The 26,083-nt window shown below is 36.9% G+C and overlaps 3 protein-coding genes across 4 annotated transcripts in view; 1 reads left to right on the forward strand and 2 right to left on the reverse strand.

The window, feature by feature from the left end:
- Positions 1 to 12,479, forward strand: part of XNP (ATRX chromatin remodeler XNP) — a 42,450-nt gene extending 29,971 nt beyond the window's left edge. For both annotated transcript variants that reach the window (XM_085949003.1, XM_085949002.1), the window contains exons 17-28: positions 365 to 491; positions 592 to 772; positions 949 to 1,061; positions 1,148 to 1,256; positions 2,365 to 2,536; positions 2,712 to 2,924; positions 3,738 to 3,867; positions 4,892 to 5,055; positions 6,737 to 6,818; positions 8,259 to 8,383; positions 9,034 to 9,255; positions 12,345 to 12,479. In XM_085949003.1, coding sequence (XP_085805129.1) covers positions 365 to 491; positions 592 to 772; positions 949 to 1,061; positions 1,148 to 1,256; positions 2,365 to 2,536; positions 2,712 to 2,924; positions 3,738 to 3,867; positions 4,892 to 5,055; positions 6,737 to 6,818; positions 8,259 to 8,383; positions 9,034 to 9,240 — 1,623 coding nt within the window. In that variant the 3' untranslated portion in view covers positions 9,241 to 9,255; positions 12,345 to 12,479. The remainder of the gene's footprint in view (positions 1 to 364; positions 492 to 591; positions 773 to 948; positions 1,062 to 1,147; positions 1,257 to 2,364; positions 2,537 to 2,711; positions 2,925 to 3,737; positions 3,868 to 4,891; positions 5,056 to 6,736; positions 6,819 to 8,258; positions 8,384 to 9,033; positions 9,256 to 12,344) is intronic.
- A 9,006-nt stretch (positions 12,480 to 21,485) lies between these two features.
- On the reverse strand, positions 21,486 to 22,251 carry LOC147070731 (uncharacterized). Its single transcript, XM_085949004.1, has one exon. The coding sequence runs from the start codon at positions 22,151 to 22,153 to the stop codon at positions 21,620 to 21,622; it is 534 nt and encodes a 177-aa protein (XP_085805130.1). The 5' UTR covers positions 22,154 to 22,251; the 3' UTR covers positions 21,486 to 21,619.
- Positions 22,252 to 22,768: 517 nt separating this feature from the next.
- On the reverse strand, positions 22,769 to 25,779 carry LOC147070732 (uncharacterized). Its single transcript, XM_085949241.1, has 4 exons — positions 25,717 to 25,779; positions 25,027 to 25,269; positions 23,465 to 24,691; positions 22,769 to 22,798 (listed from the first exon to the last, which is right to left on the reverse strand). Exons 1-4 carry the CDS (start codon positions 25,777 to 25,779, stop codon positions 22,769 to 22,771), a joined length of 1,563 nt encoding a protein of 520 aa, XP_085805367.1.
- Between the last annotated feature and the right edge of the window lie 304 nt (positions 25,780 to 26,083).

The raw sequence follows: 26,083 nt of genomic DNA on the forward strand, positions 1-26,083 counted from the left end.
TGTGATGCATTGGTCGGTCACTGTTGTGATATTGTATTCTTTTCTGAATAAATAAATATAATTGTCGAACCATTGACAAAAAAACTAATGCAAGGTATTTTTATCCCAGTGTGGCACTGGCAATCCAATTAATCATTATTCTTGATAATACCATTATCAGCTTCACTTTCATTTAATATGAAGCTTCCATCTCAATGGAAGAAGACTTTTTCAACATCTTTGAGCCAAAAGGCTGTCATATGAAACATTTGTTTTTTTTTGTTGTAGGAATAATTTTAAAACTACCGTCTGGTTTTCCTATGGAAAGCCCTTTATCCCCATTCGAGACAAAATTTTTTTCATGACCTAAATATTTTTTTTGCAGACTTCAGAGTCGGAAATGTCTGATATGTCTGACGACAGGCGGCGAGTGAAGAAGAAGAAGAAGAAAAAGGGCAAACAGGCACATAAGACAGTGCACAAAAGATTGACCCGGGCTAACGCCAACACAGGTAAAATGTTTTCCTCGATTTTACAGATATCCCAAGTTTTTTGGAGAGCTATTTTTCCTCTTTCATGACTTTGTGCTAAACCTTGTAATGATTTTTGCAGCAGTGGACGATATTGAAGACGACATAATCGAGGTGAAACCAGAAGAGACTCGGCTGGAGAATCCGACCGAGTGGTGGATCTCGCTTTGCTCGGAAGAGGAACTCAACGACATTCGGCACTCCAACAAACTCCTCATTCTGCTAGACATTCTCAAACAGTGTGATGCAATCGGTGATAAATTGTAAGTATTACTCTTTCCACTCTCCGGTTTAATCAAGGCGAAAATTTGATACCAATATTGAATATTTAACGTTTAGCGTGACATTAATATTAAATAATCTGAAAATTTACTTGACTAGTGCATATAGGCTTCTGCCTTTGACTGCCGGTATTCATTGATCTTTGTTTCAATTTCAGACTGGTATTCTCCCAATCCTTGTATTCGCTGGATCTAATTGAACAATTCTTAGCTAAAATTGACGACGCAACGCAGTCCGATAGAAAAGATGACGCATTAGGAGGACATGTTGGTAAGTGTAAAAATATAAGGCATTAATAAATATGACATAAAAATTATGCACATTGAAAATTAACATGCTGATTTCCTATTGGACAGGATCCTGGTCTCAAGGTCTTGATTACTTCCGGTTGGACGGATCGACTTCGTGCGAAAACAGAGCGATTTGGTGCAAAAGTTTCAATAGAGAAGATAATCCCAGAGCCAGGTATGTTACTTTTAATAATATCATCAGGGATTCTTGGTATCCAACTATACTACGCGATTTTACGCCAGATGGCGTGCGAAGCGTATAATTGCGTTCATGGAGATTTGACATGGAGTTGATAATTGTCATAGGTACTTGTGTTCTTCCATATTTCATTATAATTCAGTGAATTATTTTGATTATTGTCTAATGGTATTATCTATTTTACAATTTATCCTAAAATTGATACTTCATTTTATTCAATCATGACTGACTGCTTTATTTACGTCATAAGTAAGTATGTAATAGCGAGTTCAACATATAGGGACCACTAGGAATATCTAGCGGCAAAATGCGAAAATTTATCGTTTATTTGACAGTTAAGCGCGCCCATAGACATCAAAAAGTGACCATAGAGAAAAATATTTTTTTGTTTTTATATAAGGAATACTTGTTTCAAATAGATGTGCATGTACAAACACCGTTATTTGAATGGTGTGTTATGGAACACGAAGCGATTTCTGTATACAGTTTCGCATGCAGCTCCGTGAACGCTCGACTAGTTAGTAAATGGCATTACAGTCAACGTGCATCCACAACAATACCGTGTGTCTACAGATTTACATCGGTCTTGGCCTCGCATCGGTTGAAGTATGGTCTTATGGTGGAAAGGGTCCAGAAGAAATTTTTGAGACTCCTACTGTATGCTGTATGGATATTATCCGTGGCTCTATCCGACTGATTTCTATTAGTTATGCTTATGCTTACATACTGTAGTTTAAAATTTAGAAGGGATCTTTATATTGTGTGCATTGCTTGCATACTAGTCACAATAGGTACTTTTGAAAATAATATACCTCTTCTCGTCCTCTTCGTAATCGTCATGACTGATGATACTGATCATTCCTGAATTGGTACTGAGGCACCCCGATCAACCTTCTCCAACTCTTTATTTAACTACATATTTTTTCCGACTTATACGCGGCGTAAATGGGAACTCCTCCATTCGTGAGTGTGGAAATGATTTGATTACCAAACAGCTGATTTATGAATGAAAAATTTGCAGTTAGAATGTACATTTTTAAGGCACACTCAATTATATAGATTATTTATGTTTATGTATTTACAGACTTTTCTTAATATCCACGAGAGCCGGAGGTCTCGGTATAAACTTGGTGGCGGCCAACAGAGTGGTGATCTTCGACATGTCGTGGAACCCCTCGCACGATGTACAGAGCATCTTCAGAGTGTACCGATTCGGCCAGAAGAAACCGTGCTACGTATATCGTTTCCTTGCACTGGTCAGTAGATAATATTTTTAATGCTTACTACAGAAAAATGTTTACACATCACGAATTAAGTTTCACTGTAATTAGCGTATTCGCCCTTTTGCAAAAATAGGGACGTATGTGTAAGTTACTTTGGTAATATTACAAATGCAACAATATTAAATGTGCAGTGTTCTTATTGTAACAGGGAACAATGGAAGAGAAGATCTACGAGCGGCAGGTGACGAAGCAAGCCATCTCCAAGCGGGTGATCGACGAGCAACAGATTGACCGGCATTACGCCGAGAGTGATCTCGCCGAGCTGTACACCTTCTGCCCTGTGCCTGAGGGCGCCCGTGAGGTGCCAAAGCTGCCCAGGGACCGGCTCTTCGCTGATCTACTACGCCAACATGACACAGTGGTAATTAATTATTGTTAATTCTTATCGAATTGTTATTACATTCACATCCTTCGAATCTATTCTGCAGTGCAGGCATGAGTCATTCGCAAACAACTAAAATCACAATGATCCATCCCAGTAAAGAGCAGCATCCATGCTTATCATTTGCTCGTCTTCCAGAGTTCAAGTTATTCAAATAATTTAGACGTGGTATCAGAGGTTTTGAGCGGTTGGTTCATGTTGTTTGAAATAACGATCTGAAGTTAGATATGGGCACGGTAACGTTGAAGGGGGTTCTGACCAGGGAACTGAAATACCGAACAGGTAAGGAGAAGCAGTCAACCGATCTCGAGTAAGTAAGAATAAGGGATAAATTGAACACGTGTCAAGAATACATCATACGTCGAATACTGATAACTGCCTCGGTTTATGCATTGATGCTCTTTTAATATTGGTGTATTACACACACTATTGCACGTCTATAATGCGTGGTTCATTTTCTTAGGACACTCACACATTCAAAACCCTGCGTCAAAATTTACTGTATTGGTACGTAGCCTATCGGAATTCTATTTATTATCTGTTTTGTGGTTCTGACTGTTGGGTCAGAACTATAGTACCGCTGTGTACTTTTTATGTTTAGTATCTATCACAGATGGGAGACTCATTATCATTTAGTTTGGTCTTTGTTTCACCGGACAATTAGATAGTCATTAAGTGCTTGAATGGTTAATAGGTAGCGTTATTAACACGTTTAAAAACAAGAAAGATCATTTGTGCCCTTGTGCTATTCAAATGCGTATTGCAATAAAACAACACTCTCTTTTTCTGTAGATATACAAGTATCACGAGCACGATTCTCTCCTGGAGAATAAAGAAGAGGAAACGTTGACTGAAGAGGAACGCAAAGCCGCTTGGGATGATTATGAAAATGAAAAGACTCGGCCGCCTCCTCAAGTCTTCGGTAAGATCTACAGTCACTGTTCAAATATTGTGTGCGGTTCATCATTTTTATATATGAAGGGAATATATTTTACTGTGGTTGGCAATTTAAATTTACAATCAGGAATAGTCAGTTGACGGCAATGTGTGATTGTTATAAAAATGATTGATTGCCACATTCTTCTTATTGAACACAACATTATGTCATGGGTCCCAGGTTCGAATCCTGGGTCTGGTAATATGTGTTGGACCCAAAGCATGAACCTAATAGGTTGAGCAAGTAGCTAACATCCATTTCTCGTCAAACAAAAATCTATTAATAAACCTCCACACATATACATGTTGTTCTAAATCGTGCCATATATTCCTCCAATCAATATTAATAATAAATACATTCATGGCACTTTATTTACTCACTGTAATCAGGCTTAAGCGTCAGCCTATAACGTCATGAGTCCCAGGTTCAAATCCCGGGTCTGGCAAGTAGGTACACATTGTTTTTCAATTTGTGTACGAGTCAGTATGGACTTACTAGGTTGAGCAAGTGGCTGACATCCATTTCTCGTAAAAAAAAAGTGTTGATACAAACCATTACTTTGTGGAGGCCCATATGATCTTACTATGATCGGACATGGTCGGAAAAAAAATCACATAAAATTTTCAAATTAAAAATTGACAACTAAAGTCTGTAATATTAACCACACAAAGGTCACAAAACACTTACAAAACAATAAAAGAATAGAAGTGTGGGGTGAGGAAGGATGTGGTTTCTTATTTCAACTTCTGAGACAGTGTTTTGTTCTGGCCGAAAATAATCGTGTCGGGGATTTTCTGCAAAGTATTGCTTGCCCTTAAATTATATTACGGCATGACCTTTTTTGTATGTAACCCTTGCCCAAGTATATTCGAGCATGGTCAAGTTTAGAGCACTGATGGTCATAGATAGAATGGGGACAAAATCAAATTACACTTATCCGCATAAACAAAATCGTGTCATTTATGAATGACGAATCAATAGATATTAAATTGTTTGTTACGCTCTGCAGGTGGATCCTTCCTGGCCAACTTCCAGCAACAACAGCAGCAGCAGATCGCCATAAATGCCTTGACGTCCGTCCTGCGCCAGGACTATCCCGGCATCTCCGACCAGAACCTGGCCAGCATGATCCCGATCCTCCTGCAGCAGATGCACCAGTCGGGAGACGCTCCCGTACGTCCATATCATTTTAACACACACTCATCTTCATCATTTACATCTTATCTCCATGATAGCGGCATCTCACTATAATATTCATTCAAAACATTTCCTACTAGACTAAAGGCGACATTTAAATTCCCATTATTTAAACGCTCATGGGGTTTCCCGTATTGAATGAGTTTGAATAATAATAAAAATTTAAAGCAACGGTTATCAATTATAGCGAAGATCATTATTGAAAAGCAATTTGAATCACATTGTCATTTATAGTCTGACATGACAGGCAGTATGTCAAAGAAGTTTCACAAGTATTCCTCTTGGTAGCTTACTCAATTGTACAATTTTTATTAAGTTGAAATAATGTATACTTTGGTCACCGCTCTGTATGTGATAAAGGCTACCTTTTCTATTGCCTAAGTACACCGATGTTTAAAGCTATCCATCCATATACAGCCCGTTTGAATCGATGTATGAGAGAGTATTAGGGTTTGGCCACACTGTATTGGAATGCGCAGTGCCACACTGCTGTGGAACGGGAGCGTGTAACACGCAAAGCCGCTGTGACCGTAGCATACCTTTACTTATGCCATGTGGAAGAGTGGGAACTTTTATAGATAAGCGTCAAACCATACTGGACAGGATTTCTGCGTTTCTGTTTATTCCTATTGTGTGCTACCATATATACTGAATATTTATAAATAAAAGCAGAAAATTTGTATTAAATACTCTTTCGATAGGCATGCCAGAATCGTAAATTATGATAAATAACAAGCAAATCTGCACCTAGCGTGGCCCGTAAATTCTGTTCTACTTCATGTAGTGTGGTCTAACCCTAATGTACTCTATCGTATCAATAACTTTCTATTTGATAAGCGCTCTATGTTTGCCTACGAAGGCAGGGTGGATAGTGCATTTATGCCTAAATGATAATATCATGAACGCCATTGTGAAATCGACATCAAAAGGTTTACCTAAAATATAGTATAAACACCCATTTTCCAAATTAAATCAGATCATCTCCGTGATTTCGAAGAAAAGTTTGTATGCATATTTCAATCAAAATTATTTCATTTCTAAATCATATCAGTAGCTGATTTAATCATTTATCACTCGTAGTTTCATAAACCGCTAATTTAATAATACAGATAATCAAAATTATATTGGCATTAATCATTTTTTTCTCGCGTGTATAGTTTTATAAATTTAATGATATATTAATGAAATTATACATGCTTGAGAAAACAGTCGAAATGGTACAGCTAAACGTTATTCGAATAATTCAGAACACACTTCTCTATGCCTGATGTCCCACGTTACAGCACGCACGCTCCCTTATTTGAATTGGTGGATTTGATTACGTTGTATTGTCACATTTAATATACAATGACCACTAATCTTTTTGTTTTGTGATTGTTTTTCCCAAAGCTCTCGCAACAAATGTACCCGGGCTATGACTTTGTAAGTTTGTGTTCTTTAGTTCTCTTTACGCGAGTGTCGATCTTGTCTCCATAGTCCACTGGCAACATTAGATTTAGCCTAAAACCGTAATCACTGATCACCCTTTCATTTACTGAACTAATCTAGTCTATTGCTGCCTGGACTTTGGTTGAAGCTTATTGTTTCAATATTGCTGTGTCATACGGAGTGAGTTGCGGTTGAATTTTTAAGTGATTTCAGTATTTTGTTTTTTTAGTTGATGCAGAAAATGATGGCGGCGCAAAATATGATAGCGGGAGCGTATAAATACCCGCAGAACAACATGCTTTTGAATCCAGGTTAGTATCTTTAATTTTTATCCATGTCGCCTACAGTACCGCTATCAGGCATCCCCACCGCAGCGCATCTACGTTATCACCTAGACGGCAGAGAAGGGGTCGCCATTTCACGATATAAGGCGGCGTTGGGCCTTCAATAATCAACAGAATTGGGACGGACTTGGCTTCGTCAAGAGACCTCACTCACCTAGCTTACTACAGTAGTCTTGCTTGCACTCTGAAAACGGAATACACGGTTAGCCGTTACCCTATCAGAGTCAAGTGAGCTAGACACAAGGTCGGACTACACCGTATTTCTACTCTCAGTCTGTTATACTCGCGCACCATAAATCGTTGTACTGTTACTGTGTCATTTTTCACCTTAATATACTCTTCAAGATACCTACCCATGGCTTATTATTTATAAATAAGTACTATACAATTACATCAAACTCATTCTACTCGCGTTATGTACTACGCGGTAGTACCCTTATAAGATTAGTTTACAAATACACAAGTGACCTTTATTTTCTCTCGTAAATTGTGATTCATTGATTTAGCTCCTCAAATGCCATTTTGCCTATACAATAATGTAGGGAAAAAATTACAAAAAAAACTACATTCTCAAAACTGCAAAAATGTCACAAGTGCCATTTTACTTTTGGGGCGACGATATCGTCGGTCCCTATTAAAAAAGTCGGATCTGAAATTTTTGTCATTTTCGGATTATTACGTAAAAGTTATTTAAACACTTTAAACATTTATACCACCAATCACAGTTTTTTTTTGTTTGAAAAATTTCGAGATATTCAAGTTAAAAATGACGGATCTACCGAGAGTGTCCGAATAACTATGTCGGTTCTTACCAACCGACATTGTTGGCTGGGCGTGGGTGAGCAAGATGCGTCGGATCTGACAGTTGCTGCTATGTTCACCGGACAGACGGATGTTTTTATAAACGTTTAGAAAAGTTTCTATAACCCGTATTTTTATTCATTATGGCAAGCAATAGGTCACAAAGGATATTTGATGAAACATCTTTGATTGCTCGTACTGAAAAATAGCATTTTGCAGATCCGACTTTTTTAATAGGGACCGACGATATATGCCGCCGCTAAGGAGACGCAATCTTACTGTACCCTGCCCTATTCAAATTAGGTAAATTTCAGTGTATTAAACTCCATAAATATTGAATATCTGTATGTAGTCTTTTATTGATCAACAAAATTGATAATTTTTATTAGAGTTGGATCTCTAAATTTTCCGTGTCAACCGAGAACAAGCAATGGTAAATTTTATTAAAAAATAACCATCAAATACCATCATTATTTCAGTAGTTTGGATTGCGCAGATGAAAGAGATAACTCTTTTCAGTTACTAAAACGTTTAGTGGTGAGTAAATCACCCACCGCTCTACTAAAATACTATCGGCGTGATAATAATTGTTGTTTCTCTTTGCAGTGAACTTAGCAGCGGCCAATAATCTGGGCGGAGTGAATAGAGCGGTCGCGGGCGCGCCCTCTTACCAATACTCGTGGCAACAACAGCAACAGCTGCAGTTGCAAAGACTTCAACAGCAACAAGCCGTAAGTTGCGCGATTTATCCGACACCGCACCGATCGGGATCTAGATCTTTTTTCAATTATTGCCTCATTACTGAAGTACACATTGTTCTTCAGCAAGAGTTCCTGTTCTGATCATGATTCTCAGCATTGTCGACTCAATGTTATATTTGTCAGATTCAGCATTTTTCCCTAATCTGATATGTGACGTTAAATTTATTTCATATTGCGACAAGCTTACTTTTTTTTATAGAATTACTAGATTTCTAAATGATTTGAAGACATAAAAAACCTTCCTACAGGTGATTCTGAAGGAGGGAAATTTTTATGATTGGCGGGTCGGACAAGCTCTCATGATTATCTGCTGTCAAATAGTTTCTTTTCCATTTTTAATTGATCAGTCATGCATGAAACAAAAACTGACATTTGGGAAATCAGAATACAAATTAAGGCCTGGTCGACCTGGTCAAGGTCGGCCAGTGTCGAGTTGGATTTGAAGACCCAGGGCCTCCTAAACTAAAGGAAAGCAGCTTTGGACAAACCTGGATGGAAGCCAAGACCCACATAGGGTTGTGCAGGGCAAGGTAGATTTGGTATATATTTTTAATCTTTATCTTCAATTAGTAATTTATGATGTCTGTTCACAATGAATATCATTATTTTCATTATTACAGTTGCAAGCCAATATGAACATGAAGTATTACGCGGGCGGGCTTGGTAGCCGAGACTCCATGGACATGGCGGCCCTCCAGCAGAGACAGAGAGCCCTCCTGTTAGGCGCCGCTGGAAACAGTGCGGCTGGCGTGGGTCTACCTCTTCCCCGTGGAAGACCCAGGCACACACAACAACCGGGGGAAGTGGTTGATCTGGACTCAGAGTAACTGCTCTCACTATGGGTATAAAATTATTGATCATGAGCCTTTGCCAATTTCACATTTCCACAAGTGTGGTCAATGAAAATTTATTTTGCTGATTTGTAGTTATCGTCAAATACGCCCAAACTGACAATGTACGATTTTGGTGTATAAAGGCGTCACCAGTAGTGGCAACAGATTGTAATCTTATTGGCAATAAATACATATTATTTTTTTCAATGTGTGTTTTAAGATTAAAAAAACATACCATTGATGTCTTTGAGATGTGATGTTGGAGACGCATGGAAAGGATTACATGGACAGGAAACGGGATGAACGTCTCAGTTCTGGACTCGCTCTTTAAAATATTGTCTACCGGAGAGTTCACAATTATTTGCTACAATCACAATCTCATTAGTAGGGGACATGAAAACAAAGATTTAGAGCAAGAACCTAATGTATTGGACAAAACTATCTATTTTTTTGTCAAAACTCAGTATGGGACCGCTAAGGGACTGTTGGTTATAAACAAGAGCTTTTATGGCCGTTATTTTTCAATGGGTCAACGTACTGAATACGTCATATTAATTTTTGCATGGCCACCAATTCAAAAACACTTGTTACATTAAAAATTTACAGTCTGGTGTTATAATACATAATTAAGTTCTATAGACTCCTACAATTATAGTCCAAATTTTTGGATATTTCCTTATTACATATTGAATATTAGAGATTCATTGTTTTTGCATTGTCTATTTGAGCAGTCTGGGTTCTCTGACGTTTTTTGGTTTCGTAATGGTCCTGTTTTTGCAAGACGAGATTACTACGCATATGTCCAACTTTCTTCCCTTCAACAATGTTTCCTAGTTTGAGGCAATGTAAAAATTCAATTCTACCACTAAAAGAGTGAAGGAATCACGTTTAAATGTTCTTAATTTTGCTACATATTAATGTAATTTAAAATAAATAAATACTCTTGACTGAGGGTACATATTTGATGAAATTGAATTTAAATTCTAATCATTTCAAGATTTGTAATATTCCATTTTAGTAATTTTTTTGCGACCATGTTTTCTTCAGGCACTAAGCGCACTCACCAGTGGTAAGACACAGAATACAGTTAATTTTCATTTACTATGGCTTGGATTGGGCAGGGTTGATTGAATTTTAAAAACTAACAAATACTACTGTCCGACAAGAAGATCTAGGCCAGTGGTGCACAAGCTTTCTGAAAGAACGGCCTATTTATCCATTTTCTAATTTTTCACGGACCGCAAAGGGTAAAAGTGTTGAAAAATAATGATATATTATACTATATAAAATGAGATATACATTTCATATTTTATTTTTAATTTAATAGTTACATATTTTTATCAGCAACTTCAATTACTCTCCACTCTGCATTACGTGCATATTTGCACGAAGAAAATTAGTTCAGACACGATTAATTTGTTAGAAAACAATAAAAGTACATAAAGAACTTTATACACGCACTATACATACATATGTACACAAACAAATCTTTCATAATCGAACTGTATTTTTTCTGTTAAGGCTATACCTCAGCGGGTGCAAATGACGCATGCCTTCCGAAATATAATTTGTCATATAAATCCAACATTTGTCCATTTAATGTTCTGTTTATTGTTCTATTAGTAACAATAATAATATATTCATTGACATGTTTTCTTTTTAATGTAAATGGGTAACGTTTTTAGTCATCTTTACACGATTTAAAAATTAATACCCCCGTCGCCATCACGAAACAAATCGACGTGCAGTCACCTCGTTTTTTTTAAATTTCGTTCCACATACTGTTCAAAATTATTTGCCGTTTCACTGAAGTATCGCCTTAAGACAAGCGATTTTTTAATATCGATTCACAAACGTCTTGCACTGACAAAATTCCTGGAGAACTAACACTAAAATGCGCGTTTTGAAAACAGTAATCTAAAAATAGACTGCACCTGCACCACAGACGGTGTGACTCATTGTAAAAAGATGAATTTCGGTCACAAATCTATACCCACACCCACCCATGAAAATATAATCATATTTATAAAAATAGCATTAAGTTTTCATCAGTGGCGATTCAGATTACAGTACTCTCAGTAATCCGCCATCCCAAAAACCAGACAAGTGTCCAATTAGTGAAAGCGGCGGATTATAGTGCACACATACAAAATATGGTAAAAATTAAAACAGGTATTTCATAAAAATAGTTTTTTTTTTTGAGAAATTTGTACCAGCAAATTACGGTTTTATTTATAATCAAAATCAAGTATTTACTAAATTATACATATTTATAAATTAAGTTTATTAACAGTAAGTCACTTGACACAACCAGTTGTTCAGTGAGGCAGATATTCTTGAATGGCTTAGGATTCCTGGCTTTCCCTATGATAAAAAACTTCAGTTTGTGTGTCCTGGTTGCATTGAAGCACGGCATAATTGTGATGTGGTCCTTGGGCACTTTCCTCCCTGGTACATTACTTTCTTTGCGATGAACGTACGTTTTACGAAGGAGAAGTTTCCAAAATAAACCAGTCTCATCTGCATTGTATACTTGTACGCGGCGGACTACTGAATTTGACAAATCGAATACCGGCGAATTATAGACTTGATTTTGTGCTTTCAACTAGTAAAAATAACGGCGGATTATAGTAGTTGTCGGATAATCCAGCGGCGGATTACTGAGTGAGAGTGTACTGTATATACCGTTGCTACTGCATAATTTCTATCATATTCAATGATTAACTAAATAGGAGGGGCTTCTTAGTTCACAGTTTTAACACGTTGACAAGAAGATCTTGTTCGACCGTATCTACACATTGTGTTCTTAGTACAATGAAAATAAATAAGTATAACTGACAAAGTTTAGTGTGCACTATTAATGTCGAATCTTAACAGCCTACCTCCACCCTTCGCCACTGGTATTTACTATTGGTGAGTGCGCTTAATGACTGAAGATGCCGAAAGGTGAAACCCGGATCGCAAAAAATGAGTCAAATGGATTAGTACAAAACTTAAATCAATTAGAATAATATATAGTTATGTTCTAATCTCTTTGGCTCCCTTTTGTCACATAATATTAATGATGTCTTAACAATGTTTCTTTTTCTTTCTTCCAGATGGAGGTACCGTAGTTAGTTATTTAGGAAAAAAATAGAAAATTTAATTTTAATCGGCATCTCGTAAACACTCACAAGAGAGCTGCTCTCTCCCCTATACATATATATATTACATATATTATTAAACAATGGTACATATTAATAATTTTGTTTCTTTATTTTTTTACAAAGTAGCGGTAGATCTTTATATTATATTAAATGATTCACACTAAGATTATATTAATATTTATAAGTATTTTAGATTTAGGGCTAAATTATAAGCGTAACTTGATAGGTATTCAAAATGTGATTTTTTTAGTATAATTTTTTTATACAAGTAACTTATGCAGTGCAGAATTTATTTGATCTTCGGCCACTATCCTGTCATTAATTAATATGTTTAAATGAATTCGCTTTTATTTATGACTGTTTGATTTTGTTTTTATGTTGATATGAATTTTGTCTCTTATCTATATACCATTTCACATACAGACCTACAAACTTATCTGAAGAATGGGAGGGGGAACCACTGTCGAAAACTACTTAATCCTGACTCGTAACTGGACAAAATCCGACATTCGAATGAAATTTTCCAAATAGCGCCCTATGGTAGTTTGTAGTTCCATTTTTGGCCATTCTACAGATAAGTTTGTAGGTCTGTAAATGTAATAGTGAAGTTATGTTCTTATTTCAAATTCTCCAGTTTTTCTGGTTGATATCCATGGTTTTCCCCCTCAAACTCATGTTACCAGTGTTGCCAGTTAATTTCGTGTTTGCTTTATTTTCCCTGAGTTGATTAAAATTTAATTTATCATATTCAGTATACCTTCTTAATTATTATTGAATTACAACGACTACGGAAAAAAACAATTACAACATTGCAACAAAAATTTTCTAATAAACACAATATGATTATATGGTAAACTGACCTAATCGACATTTGTTAATTTCGGAATAAATATGCATTTAAAAAATGGTGTACTAAACACAAATGTTTTTACACAATAAAAAAATAAAAGTTTTCAACCATCTCATCGCTACCATACAATTTGGTATGTATCATTATGGGGTGGGTCAGTTAACTGTCATGCAGACGATTTGTGCAATCTTAATTCTGTTGTGTATGTTATTACTATCATACAATTAATAGGCTAATATTTTTTAACATACGTAATTGACTTAATGGGAAGTTTTATTTTTTACAATGATCAATTTGTTGGCCATTCGCTTATCCCCTACTTTTGACTAATAACCTTGTTACAATGTACTTCAATAGTATGTGAAAAAATGACAGATAATAATTGCCTACTTCTTCTAGACATTATTCATCAATATGTATAATAAACGTCAATTGTTTTCATTGATTGCTTATTATTCTGGATATGGTCTAATATCCCCTTGTTGGCCTGTGGCATTCTTCTGTACATGAAAATAAGTATGGCCAACAGATACTATTGTAAGTTTTATTATAAATGGATATATATTGTTTGTCTTAAGCCGGTGACAGATTGGAGCATTCGCCTGTAATAATATCGAGCACGCAAGTGGCTTCGCACACAGAATCTTCGACCTTTTAATTACCACCTTTAATTAACACGTTAATTATATTTAATGGCCAACGACTCCAAACGCGCCAGTCACGGTGTTAGCACTAAATGAGTTAATTTAGTTCACTCATGTTATTGAATATGACTATGCGTGATGTTTCCAAATCGCAAAGCAAAAAAATATTGAAATGGTAAGGCCTACCGCGCATGGACGATTGCATAACCGGCCGGTAGCATTCGGACAATCGTTGGTTTCCTCGCGCATGATCCAAATTATTACCGGCCAGTATGTTTGAGCGCGCATGGCGTGATATAGATCGGAGGCAATGCGCACGCACTGAAGATATGCGTCCGTACTGAAAAATGGCGGACGCAATATAAGAAACGTCAAAATGGATTTTGTAGAGCTTATATTATAAAATATATAGAGGTTTTGTATAGATTATCAAACTGTTTTAAAATGTGGGTGTATATATTATTAATTTATGAAGAAAGAAACTGAAAAAATGGGACTGACACGCGCATGCAAAGCCAATAGGTACGCATCGATGAACTGTCAAGTCAAATGTGGATCTCATAACGGTTCGATGTATGAGTGCACTCTCGGCCGGCCATGACTTGTCATGCGCGGGCTCTCATTTAAAAACATTGCCAATGGGACCCCGGCCGGTTCGAATCGGTGTAAAATTTTGTGTCTGAACACAGATTTTCAATTCGGCCGTTCGCTCGATCGTCCATTGATTGTGCATTGCAATATGATGGTTACAAATCTTCGATTGTTGACCGTACGATAGTAAATCGTTCATGCGCGGTAGGCCTAAATGTAATATCTTTTTCATACAAGAGATAGAGAAATATTCTTCCAAACAATACTGCAGTGGTTATATTTTTAATTGACCTCAATATATCTCTCTATTAACCGATACAAAATCACACTATCTTTGTCAGATGATTTTGTTAAGTAATTATGTTAGTATTGCACCAAATTTCTTATTTTACAACCAGCATGTTGTGGCTGCATCTTCATAGCACTCACTGTATGTGATAGAAAGCAGGGATCTGTTGACATGACATGCATGATTCGCCCAGCTGTCAGCTTTCCGGTTAGTCTGAGTGTTACATCCCAAGTGTATACTTGCTGCACAAACCTAGCAATGTAGAGGCGCAAGCGTTTAAACATGTTTTAACGTGTCTGTTGAGCATAATCAAATGCTCGATATACATTTCACGTGACTCTTGTTTGTTGCCGGCTTTATGTTATTTTTTTTTTTACAGACGATACTATTATTTTTAAAAGTTATTCTTAATTTTTGTTCTTTGTGTACTGCAACATGAATAATAATGTTGCCGTCAGTATATAATTATTGTGAACCTAAATAATTATTATGGCAATCAGTAAATCTGAAGTGATTATATTGACAGGATACGTTTTTGCAGTGTTATTATTCCATTGTACCGCTTAATTATAGTACGATATATATATTTGTAAATATTTCTATCATTAAGATGTTTAGTGTTATGACGATACGAAGAAAGTTCCTGATTATTTATGTTCTAATACTCTGAATAAATTTCTTCAATTAGAATTTTTTTCTTTTGATTTTCTGTCCTCACGTCGTCTATATTAAATACTGATTATTTTTTATCTGGTGGATATTATTTTTGATGCCTAGAAATTGGTATGCTATGTTTCCAACCGACATTGGCATCTCACACCGCGCAGACATAACCGCTAATCTATAATAACTATAAATAGCACGAAGTCACAGGTTTGGTGTTAAATGCAGGACACCTGTCAGTTGTCAGTTGACCATACATTGCATCTGTACACACAAGTACCCCACCACTAATTCTCTGCTGGAACAACTGACGTGTGACCTCCCTGTATTTCACCCTCGTCCAATCCGCCCCCACGTGGAACATCAAACCTGCAACCTCCTGCCATTTATTTACCATAACATCTAGTCGTCATCTTGTGCAGCGAGCTTTAGTGTAATCTTTCCATGTCTCATTGACTATATATACTCCATAATAAGATTTAGCAATACGTTCTGCATATTATTGCTTCGGTATTTAAAGTTACCCTTGTTCAAATAAAGTATTTATTGAGCATGGTACACCTTGTCTGATTATTGAGATTTAATATCATTGAAAACATCATCAGCTGATGAGAACCAAGAGGCATAATGCCATGCAAAGCAGCCGTTTCACCCAATTCTGTATGAATCAAAAAAGAGATAAGTCAAAATAATTTTCAGTGTAATTAAAAGAAGGTTGACTTTTGGACTGTTCTGTAGTGTAAAATTTAGTAATCCCACAGCATTGATTCCACTTGTCCCTTTACGCATTGTGCTCGATCGACATATTAAACTCTTTTGTCAATATTTCAGACTTATCTCCCTTTTCCTTTTGCACACAGAATTAAACTGTTTTTTTCTCGATTGCGTATGCAATCTGCGTGATAATGCTACATTTTAAATTATCAATCGAATGGCATTCGTAATTCATCTTTTTTGACCGTTTTGTTATTATCTGTTTGTGCAGTGGTTTTTAAATTGTCCATTTTATGGGGAGGCCTCAAGTGTATCAGAAATTTTTCACAGCATACGAAAAAATATGAAATTGTAACAAAACTAGACCACCAGTTCCAATTTCATGGAGTTTGGTTATTATTAGAGCTACCATATTATGTTTTGCATTGAAATCTGGTCATATATAAATCATTGCGACATTAAATGTTTCGAATATTCAGTACGCTTAATTAATCTTGGCACCCAAAGGCGCACTTTGAGAACCTCTGTATTAATGTATAACGCGGTCTTGATTTTATATTTCCTGAAAAATGTGTTTTCAAGACAAATCCTCGGTATTTTTTTTTATATCTGAAATTGAAAGGGAGATATGGGTAAAAAAAATAGTTGAATACAGTAAAACCTCGTTAGTAAGAACACTGATAATTCGAAATTTTCCCAAAAAAAAAGTCCCTTGAACATTATTTTCATATAAAACCATACCTTTAATTCAAATTTCGTAATTCGAAATGATTTCAGAGTCCTGGCATATAAAAATATTCAATAAATCGTAATAAAGTACACTATTTCATGAGCCAATCATTGAAAATTGTGTCTAGACTTTTCTTTTAACATCAAAAATAACTTATTATTTTATGACCCATTTCGGTAGGCATATCTATGATTGGAAACAAAATTAAGAAAATCAAAAAATATTTTTTTTTCAAAATTTTAATATTTTTCTCCCATACATTTGGTAATTCGAATTTTTTTTCTATTTTCGGTCCCATGGAATTCGTATTAACGAGGTTTTACTGTATGCCAATTCACTACAAGGCTGCTAAATAAAAATATTTCACATACGAGAAAAGTTGTTCAAAACGCTCTTCTTTTGACTCTCTTAAAAAGTAGCAATTTTAGACATATGTCCCATTTTCCAGTGCCATGGACAACTTAACTCGCCAAAGCATGTAAGTCACGTCAGGCCACGGACGAGTTAACTTGCGGGTTCTTGTAAACATCGTAACTTCTGAATGAACTGTTTGTGTATATTTTCTAAACAATATTTATCAATTTAGTGTGAAAATATTCACGATAAACTCAAGAAACATGTTGATTTGGTAAATTTTCACAAATATTTATGGTAAATGTGCCGCAGCTGCCGTCATGAGATTTTATAACTTTCTTTAGCTTAACCTAATATTACCTAATATAATCTTAGTTTGTGATAATGATGCATAAAAATGTATGAAAATTTCAAATTAACAATTTGATCGAAAAGCCTATGCGCCGACAGAAAAAGGTATTTATTATAATTGACTATAAATTGTATAATTATAAATATAATATTGTGAATAAACTGTTTTTGTAAAAAAAAAACACAAAAGCTCATGACAGCATCTGCGGCACAATTACCATATTTATCATTCTGTTCCTATTTCATATTTTTTAAGGGATTTATTTTATTCCAAAAGTAGCTGGCCTACAAGTGTCCACCTAGTAAAAATTAGCTGGCAGTGATATTTGTCTATTGTGTCACGTACCTAAAATAATGTCTATCTTCTCTTGGTGCAGTATATCTTATTAATTTGATGCCTAAAATTGGGGCATTTGTTAAAAATGATAGTGTTTAGCTTGGACTGCTCAAGATGTCGACACCACTTAGTCGTTCTTCTCGAAGTTCTTCAAATCCTTTCTTTGAGTACAGCCTATGTTACCATATGTCATCCATCCATTGTGTAACCGTAAAACTTTTCAATTTTGCATTTCTTTCACACTACTGTCAAAGCTCTTTTAATATTATTCATAATAATTATTGTATTAGATTTAACTGTAGCAACAAATTTCTCATTGCATTTAACATAATAAATATAAGATCTGTTCTGAATCTCAATTTATTGTTTCAATATGTAGATACAATATTTAAATAAGACAACCACACCCTGTTTTATATGAATCGGATAATACCCCCTAGTACATAATAAAGCCAGAATATATAAATACTATGTCTGCTGACATGGTCAAGATCGATTGAGAACAAACCATTTAATTATGTTATTACAATTAGATAATATGTAATATTATAATTTGAATGTGACAATAGTGTATAAAAATACCCTTCTTGGATGTACAATATTTTTACAGCTTTAGCCGGCTCACACATCAAAACTTGTCTCGTCTGCAACATGTCCAATACGTCGATATAACATGTGTCTCGGGCTGCGAATCAAAGATGCCAGAATGCATACGCACACCTACGAATTGGTCATTCCTATATCTATGCTGGTCGCTGTATCCAAATACATGTTTCGATAGGTTACGCACGACTATCGCTGGGTAGATGTACGCGGTAGTCATATGTAACAACAGGATGACACTCCTAGAAGGTTTGATTTATGGCTGTGCGGCAGACGAGACGTGTTTAGATGTGATTGCCGGCTGAAGCCCACCACCGACTACGACCCCTGTACACACCTCATTCGCAAGAAGTTGGGGAAACAGTTGCCCGTGTGTAATCAGGGGTTAAAATCACACGTCTTCTGATAGTTGGCTTAAATGTATAATGCAGACAGAATGACTATTTTGTGTATAATAACTTGAATTTCGTTGAAAAATGGACATAGAATGGTACACTAATAATATTGATGTAGTCGACAGATTTGTGGTTGTGTTGTTTAAATATAGCTTTCTGAGAGCCTTAATTTATTTAAACAAACAATTTTGTCTAGCTTAATGGTGGTGCCTTTGGGAAAAAAAGAATACCCGATTATTTTGTCAAAATTACGGGCAGCGACTGTCATTTATTTTTGTCAGTGTTGCTCTTTTAAAAACATATCATTAAAATAAAGACAGATTGAATGCGTTTCGCACGAAACACGACATTACCGTTAATAGGAGAAAAGATTCTATTACTGTTTCCTCAAAGGTACTTCTTATAACATTTGTTTCTAAGATATTTATTTAATTTTAAACAATACCCGTATACGATTCTTTAATGATTATCATCTTCATATTGTTATTGTTTAGTTTATTTTTTCCGAGTATCGATTACGTTAGCGAAATGTAAGTAGCCATGCGTTTTATGTTAAAGATAATTAATTTAGACTCCCCTATTGGATGTTAGTTGATATACGGGAATTACTGATTTGATTAAAATAATACGTTGTCGGCGTAATATACTTAACTAATGCTAATATAAAAGAAATAGGTTTTATAAGCATATTATTGCATTACATATATGAATATGAGAAAGGCCAAAAGAATTCATTATCAGATAGACGAGTGTTTTTTTTTTCATTAGTAATATTATTGTACCCGCAGTTTATTAAGTTTTCATAGATCATTTGACGATTACTCTTATTGTAGAATGCTGTGGGACGTACATGTGATGTTTTAATTAAATGAAACTAGTAGATTTAATTTAATTATAATATAATTTAATCGTATTATACAATAAACAAAATAGAAATACCACTATGTAATTTCGTTTCATTGCCCCCCTTCCTGATTTCATAAAATAAAAAGTTTAATTACACATTCCTACTCCAACGCATCTATTCTATACACAAGACCGCTATCGAGGGTAGTTTTTCATATTTTTGTATTGAGCAGGGAACTGAAATACCTGACGGGTAAGGAGTAGCAGGTAACCGATCTCGAGTAACGAAGAATCGGGATAAACTTAAACACGTGTGTCGTATTCTGACAACTGCTCTCGGTTTATCCATTATGCATTCACCATTGCACGTTTCATTTTCGTAGGACACTCACATTCAAAACCCTGCATCAAAATGTAGTGTATTATGTATGTATCAGAAATCTATCTATTCCTTGTTTTGTGATATTGAGGTATTATAATTTTTACAATAAATTTGTTGTAATTGTTACAATAAGCGCTATGTTTTAACAGCACCTCTCTTAGCTGTGCTAACTTTTAGAGAGAGATAGACAGTTTTGATTTTTTAGACGGCTAACTTATTGTAACAATTGTAACACAATACAAACTTTATATAATATGATAAATAACCCTCGATAGCAGTCTTGTGTATAGAATAGATGCGCAGGGTGGAGTGCAGCGACGAAGACTCCTGCCTGAACGATTATTTGGCGCTCAACTATATAAATTAATACCTTAATAAAAATAAACTTTAATTCTTCCTTTTCAAGGCAGATAAATAAAAAAATAAATTTTTGATGAAAATCAGTAAATTTCAATCGCTAAATATATAAAAAATAACATTGATGTTTATCATTCTGGGGTCGTAGTCCATTGATTTTGTGATTTAGATATTGTCCAGATGATGCATGTCTCGCGGCGAGTGTATGTGGATGGCTCAATGAGGTCACCGATACCTGGCTTGCGGGCGAATCAATTCGCGCCGTCTGGACAAGCTCTTAAGTAAATACATTTGGATATTTAGATGTTTTTATTATACTCTTGACATGGATGAAAAACATGTGATTAATTCTCTGAGTAACAAGTGCAGCCATACATGTGTGAAATTTTTTACCGTTTAATCGGTACAAACGACAAGTGGGTCTCAAAACAAAATAAAAATCTATAATTTGTTTGTGGACAGATGTATATTGGCGTGGAGCAGGATTAACGGGTCTTTTAACTGGTTCTCCGCCGTCGCGAGCTGCCATCTGTCAGTGAGCGCAGTGCTACCAACCGAACTATAATTATAGTACATTTTGGTCCGCGTACTGTTAAGAAAAGTAACATTTTCGTCCGTGTACTATTTAAAAGTATATTACGTCAAAAATATCGCAATTGGAATATCAAAAATGGAATTAACTGAATTCGCCGATTAGCATTTTTTGGTCGTAAGAGGTGTTCAAATAAAGCAGGGCATCAGAATTTCTCGAATTCTCCGTCATTTTTATGTGACAAACAAAAAAACTTACATTTTCAACACGTCCTATCATTTTGCCGAAATTCAAATTTCATTTTTCAAAATTGTATTTTTGACGTATTAGACCAAAATGTACTATAATTATAGTTCGGTTGGCAACACTGCGCTCACTGACAGATGGCAGCGATCGACGGCGGAGAATCAGTAAAAAGACCCAAAATATCAATACTTTTTCGACATATCATTAACATACATGCCTACTGTAATGATCGCAATTGCCTGGCCATATTACTTAAAAGATTGACAGGATAAAGATACAATTGTAATAACATTTAAAGCTCAGAGAAATTCATTTACACTTAATTTTATTATCTAATTGCTTATTATGATAAAGAATTAACAATACAAGGTAAACTGAGCTTCAGTCCCATCACTGTTTCAATCACAATGTGTAATCTTCTGGCGATGTGCTCACATTCTGATTCCATGGCAAGATTTCCGTTTAGCAATTGCAGTTTGTAATCGCGCTTGATCGCCACTATTTCGTCGGGAGCTATGGCCATTTCCAGGACAGGCAGTCCACTCCCGTTTACCAAAATCATTCGTCCCGGACGCAAATCACTATGGCACTGTTTGATAACATTCTTCGTCCATTCTATGCACTGAATCGTCGAAGTATCCATGCATAATACGACGAAATCGATCGACATCGGCCCTATTTTGGTTAAATGCTTCAATATCGAGCTTATGTCGTTGCTGTTATGCACGGACAGTTTCCAATGGTTGTTCCTCTCAATATGGATGGACGACAAAGCTTTCGATACATTTTCGGTGTACACTTTATTTGGAGACACAACCAACACGGAGAAGTTATTCCTTGAACAACTACGACCGATCCAAGGGAGAACCTCCATCATAATTATCCCAAAATAAACTTTAATCAGAAGACACAAGATAAAAGGCCCAATGAGAAATAAATTTTATAACTTAAATGACAGCTTAACGTTTTGTTGTTGAAGTTTGAATTTGAAAGATGACTTTAGCCAGCCATAGATAATATACCTTAACTACCAAAACATTATCTATAGACAGTGTTGCCATATTTTGAAAGTGGAATTATAGTACAGTGCCTTCAAAATTATAGTATTTCGGCAAAAAAATATAGTACGCGTTGAGTGACCAATAATATTCTGCATTTTCAAAAAATTAAACGTGGGGTAATTAACGTCTTGTTTTTTTAGACAAAATTCAAATGTTAAGTCAGTGGTTTCCTAACTGTATGCTACTACGCCTCCCTTTAAAAAAAATCTTATCTATGCCCTCCCCCCCCCCCTTATTTCATTAAATAATACAGACACCTTTTAAAAAAAAACAATGTACCCACTTACGAATACAAAAATGAAAAAAAAAATAAACAAGGTTTTACTACTTATATTACATTAATTTTTGACGAATGTGTTTATTTATTAGCACAATCAATTTCAATAGTAGTCAATCTAAATTAATCTTCGTTCATTGATAAATGGAATCTATCATGGACCCCACATCCTGCAGCGGACCCTCTGGGCCAGGATTTTTCAATTATACATTTAAAACATTTAATAGCTCCGAAACAAAGCAGCGCCGCGGGCGACTTTTTTTGCTATTAATAAAATAGTGTGAAAATGCATTAGCAAACTAACCAAGAACTCAGTAAATAGATTTTTGTTTGCTTCAATATATCTGGCGTAGAAATCATTTAAAAGTGGAGACATGGCGAATTTTTTTTTTGTCATTTTGATTTGAAAGAAGAAAGAAGTGAGGGATTCTAAAATTAGTCTCCATTTTAGCAGAAAGGTTTGCAAACAACCTTTTATAGGACTGTTTTTTTATGTAGTTTATAACTAGCGGCCGTTTTATAAACTGCATTTGCAAACTGCAAACTGCAAACCTGTGGCTACATTAATTGTGGTAAACATTTCGTGCCTCCCAGTTTGGAAATCGCTGTGTTAAGTAATTAACGTCACCTTTTTTAGACATGGGGATTATTTCTTTTTGCTTGTCACGGATTATTTTGGCGTTGTTTTTCTTCTATTGGCAACTTTTTTCCAGATTTCTCAAAATTATAGTATTTTGGGCGTACTATACCTGTTTTATATCGTACATAGTACGCAGACGAAAATTATAGTACAAATACTATAATTACAGTACGGTTGGCAACACTGAGCCCGAGAGAATGGAATAACTACATCGTCCTGGTCTGTCGCTGTCTGCTTTCCTCTCTCAGGATGCCGCGGAAAAATTCCATCTACTACAGACTCCAGATTTTTTGGGTTCTCGAGGTAGGGGTCAACGGTTGTTTTCCGGAGCTTGTTTCGCACTAACTTGTAGGGCATTCCCCATGGGTCGGTGTTAATAGAGTGACACAGTTCTGCCCAGCATCTCGCCTTGCTCTCTTTGATGGCTCTCTGTAATGTTTTTTTGGCATCGCGGTAGGCAAGCCGTTTTTCCTCGTTGCAAGGACCTCGCTGCGCTCGGCGTCGGGATGATAGACACTCACGACGAATCACAGCAATTTCGTCGGTCCACCAGTAGACTGGCTTGCGCTGAGTGTGTCCGCTGCGCCTTGGCATCGATGCATCGCAGATGTGTCGTAGTGAATTATTGAGCGATCGGACCACGTTTTCAGCCCCCGTCCCGCTATCTATGGCGTTTATTATGTCGACTCGTCTTGCTTCAACCGCCTCGTCGAAGGCTTCCAAGTTGAGTTGTCGGACGCCCCAACCAGCAGTTGTCATTTTTGCTTGTTGTCTAGTGCGATGTTCTTCTACCTCGAAGCTGATATACTGGTGGTCGCTGTTTGAGTATATATCAAGGACCCGCCAATCTTTTACTCTTCCTGCAATAGGCTCGTCCACAAATGTAATGTCGATGACCGAGCCACTGCTGCCTCGAATAAAAGTATTTCTGCTACCAGTATTTGCTGCGTGCAGGTGCAGGTGGGATGCCATATTCGAGAGCATTGCTTCTCGTCTGTCTGTGGTAGCTGAACCCCACTCTGGGGCTTTAGAGTTGAAATCCCCTGCGACGATCACTGGTAAGGTGGACATCTTCACGTCGTCTTCGAGGCGTTGGATATCCATTGCGAAGGTCTCGAGAGAAGAGTTAGGTGAGAAATAGCAGCTGTATATTCTCAGCTCTGCTGTTTCTGCCCATACCCAGCCACCATCTCTGTCGGTTCCAACACCTGTAATGCGTAGATGGCCAGTCGGTGCGTAGATTGTGGATCTCGAGTTTGTATCCGCATACCACCTGTTGGCTGCGTCGCGGTATTGCTCGGAGATAATCACGAGGTCCGCTCGTCGCTCTTCAGCTATCTGTACAATCAGATCTTGGGTAACCTGGCAGCCATTGAGGTTGATTTGGATTTTTTCCTCTAATGACGCTTTGAAGGTTGCGTAGTTTCTGCTGCCTGTCTGATGGTCACAATTAATTTTTAAGACAGCGCAGGTCGTACAGTTCAGTAAACTGCTGCTTTGTGGCCTTCCTGGCCACACCGGTTGCACTCCTTACTTCGGTCCACCAAGCTACTGCAGTCGGCTGCCAAGTGTCCAAATCCACGGCATCTGAAGCACCGCGGCAGATGAACACGCGGTCTCAGCCTGCAGTTGACCCAGCCAATCCGCACTTTTCCGGCCGTGATGAGTCCGGTAGATGCCACTCTTGGCAGTTTGGCGATTGCCAGTGGAGTTCCTCCGAAGGCAAGTTTCAATTACAAAATGTCCGCATTTCTTCCTATCTCCGGTGAAACGGCCGATAGCGACTCAAGGAGTTCACCCTCATCTGTTGCGCCGTCAATGTCGCGTATCTCGACGGTGACGCTAGGGGTAAGTTTGCTGAGCGTCGCACTCTCACCAAGAACCCTGGCAATGGCCCCCATCAGCTCGTCGGTTTGTTGCGTCCCATGTCTCAAATGGAGTAGCAGGTCGCCTCGCTTCGATTTTCGAATGGACGATACTTCCACATCTCTCAGCGTTACTTCTTTTTTATCTTCCTGAGTGTGTCGGCATAAGATAAAGAAGAGCCTTCAGTTTGGATCTGAATTGCTTCATTCCTGGGTCCAGGAGGCGATCGCCGTTTCAATGATTTGACACGTGATTTCGTCCCTTCCGAGCCTTCCATTCTCTTGGCGGCTAGAGGCAGGTCTTTTACAGCCTAATTCGCCTTTTGCGAGGCCTCATGTCTGGTAGGCACTCTTTTGGCTTTTCTTGGCCTCTTAGAGACCTTCTGCCAGTTCTTTTCGGTTGTTTTCTTCTCTTTGTATTCTGTTTGCGTTGCTTTGTCGTTTTTGACAACTGTCAGCTCTGCAGAAAGGGCATTTGCGGTATCCTTATGAGCAGCAATGCTCTTTTTCAAATCAAATTTCGACTAGCCCTTCTTTAATTGGGGCGTGTACGTTGGTTTTTCTTTAATAATTAATGTAAACTATTAAAGAATTTACCCGCCCATCTAGTATGTCAAATAGCTTCCACATATCATCGTTTGTTTTAGTTTTTTTCTCCATGATTTATCCCACGAGTAACTAGGGGAAAAAAGTCCGTCCGACCAGAGCCCCGCATAGCCGGATAAGCCAGGATACTCATAGGGGTTGGCAGATACCTATGAGGGATCGTTTGCGGCCTGTTATTTTGCGTCTACAGTCTACTCATCCATCAGCACGATGCCTTCCACTTTATCTTGGATTAAAGACGTTGTCTGTTCTTGGTGACTGCCGGAGCAGCTGAAGCCTCCCTACCACGGCAAGGTGACAGACGCAGGGAGGACCTAACCTTACCTAACCTACCCCAACCTAATAGTACCTATTATAA

This window comes from Rhyacophila brunnea, unplaced genomic scaffold (genome assembly GCF_057557595.1).
Source record: "Rhyacophila brunnea isolate RB1 unplaced genomic scaffold, BYU_Rbru_1.0 scaffold_21, whole genome shotgun sequence".
Classification (NCBI taxonomy): domain Eukaryota; kingdom Metazoa; phylum Arthropoda; class Insecta; order Trichoptera; family Rhyacophilidae; genus Rhyacophila; species Rhyacophila brunnea.

Excerpts from the sequence above, each read along its gene's own strand:
- LOC147070731 (XM_085949004.1), bottom strand. The coding sequence starts at position 22,153 with ATGATGGAGGTTCTCCCTTGGATCGGTCGTAGTTGTTCAAGGAATAAC.
- LOC147070732 (XM_085949241.1), bottom strand. The coding sequence starts at position 25,779 with ATGGAGAAAAAAACTAAAACAAACGATGATATGTGGAAGCTATTTGAC. Across the intron at positions 25,270-25,716 it reads TTGACATACTAGATGGGCGG|GAAGATAAAAAAGAAGTAAC; the intron begins GTAAATTCTTTA and ends CGACACACTCAG. Across the intron at positions 22,799-23,464 it reads CAGCGACAGACCAGGACGAT|AGGGTCCGCTGCAGGATGTG; the intron begins GTAGTTATTCCA and ends ATCCTGGCCCAG.